We start from the raw sequence: 1,345 nt of genomic DNA, 5'->3' as shown, positions 1-1,345 counted from the left end.
TATATCATTCTAAAAATATTTCTCTACGATTAATATATATGAATGTAATGACTAATAATGAATTGTGAGTGTAAATAAGTTTTATACGTTTCCAATTATATTTAATATGATAGATATTTGTGCAAATATTTAAGAATTAATATATCAAAGTAATGTGATAATTATAAATTATGTTTTTTCTTCATTGTCATTAGATAGTTAATGAAATCTCAAATATATTATTTGATCACAAAAGATGATATAATTATTTAAGTAATAATTTTTTTATGATGTGTAGTTTGAACAGAAAAGAGGGCATGTTTGCTCATTCCTGGAATGCTATATGACACAATATGATACAAATAGGGAAGCTGCCATTCAAGAATGCCAAAAAGGAGTTGAAAATGCATGGAAAGATATGAATGAGGATTGTCTTACGCAAACTAAAGTTCCATTGCCTCTTTTGACTTCCGTTCTCAACCTGGCACGTTTTATTGAGGTTTATTACAAAGATAAAGATAACTACACGCATTCTGAAGGATTAATGAAGACACATATTAAAGCTTTACTTGTTGATCCGGTGCCATATTGAGCATTAATTTAAGTTTGTCGTTAAGTTTTGTATTTCCACAATTAAAAAAGAAAATATGTCAAATGTTAAGATTATTATATAGAAAATGACTTTCATTTTAAATAAGTTTATGTCTTACTCTCTACCCATCATTTCGACATAAAACATTCATTGCAAAAATGAATAAAGGAGTTGAAATTCAAAAGATCTTGGGGGACTAAAAATATCTAAGGAAATGAAGACACTAATCAAATCTAAAATAAGTGAGACTGATTCGATTGTGATAAAATTCTTCTACAAAAAAATTGGATGGTAATTTAAAAAAATTACCTGGATAAATTTCTTTCTTGATTGGTATGAGAGTTAATAAATTGCATGTGATTGTTAAAGACCATATCACAATTAAATTTTAAGGGCACAGTATCATGATTTTGAAGTCTTTAATGATAAGAACATAGTTAACCTCCAACCATAACCTAAGTAAGCTCTTTGACATGCGATCTATATTACTATCGTTATTAAAATTTACTCTACGTGAAAATAAGATTCAAAACACAAAAGAAAGGTTCCGCTAGAAGTTCTCTCTCTCTATATATATACGAGGCTGACTTTAGGCTATGTAACACACCAAATCAAAATTGAAATTAGAAGTCAAATGTACTAGTTTTAAAAGAGATTCGTAGCGGTTTCAAAATAAAGTATAAAAAATTTCTTTTACACTATAAAGTTCACGACATCACATTAACACTTACACAAAATGCTTGCATAAAAATTTTCAATAAAAACTTTCAACTC

At 27.6% G+C, this 1,345-nt stretch overlaps 1 protein-coding gene across 1 annotated transcript in view; it reads left to right on the top strand.

The window, feature by feature from the left end:
• Positions 1-640, top strand: part of LOC101514027 ((-)-germacrene D synthase-like) — a 3,073-nt gene extending 2,433 nt beyond the window's left edge. Inside the window, exon 6 of the mRNA XM_073365368.1 lies at positions 278-640. Within this exon, the coding sequence (XP_073221469.1) occupies positions 278-571 (294 nt within the window). The 3' untranslated portion in view covers positions 572-640. The remainder of the gene's footprint in view (positions 1-277) is intronic.
• The last annotated feature ends 705 nt before the right edge of the window (positions 641-1,345 follow it).

This window comes from Cicer arietinum, chromosome 2 (assembly GCF_000331145.2).
Source record: "Cicer arietinum cultivar CDC Frontier isolate Library 1 chromosome 2, Cicar.CDCFrontier_v2.0, whole genome shotgun sequence".
NCBI lineage: Eukaryota > Viridiplantae > Streptophyta > Magnoliopsida > Fabales > Fabaceae > Cicer > Cicer arietinum.
This window is presented reverse-complemented; position numbering and strand designations above follow the sequence as displayed.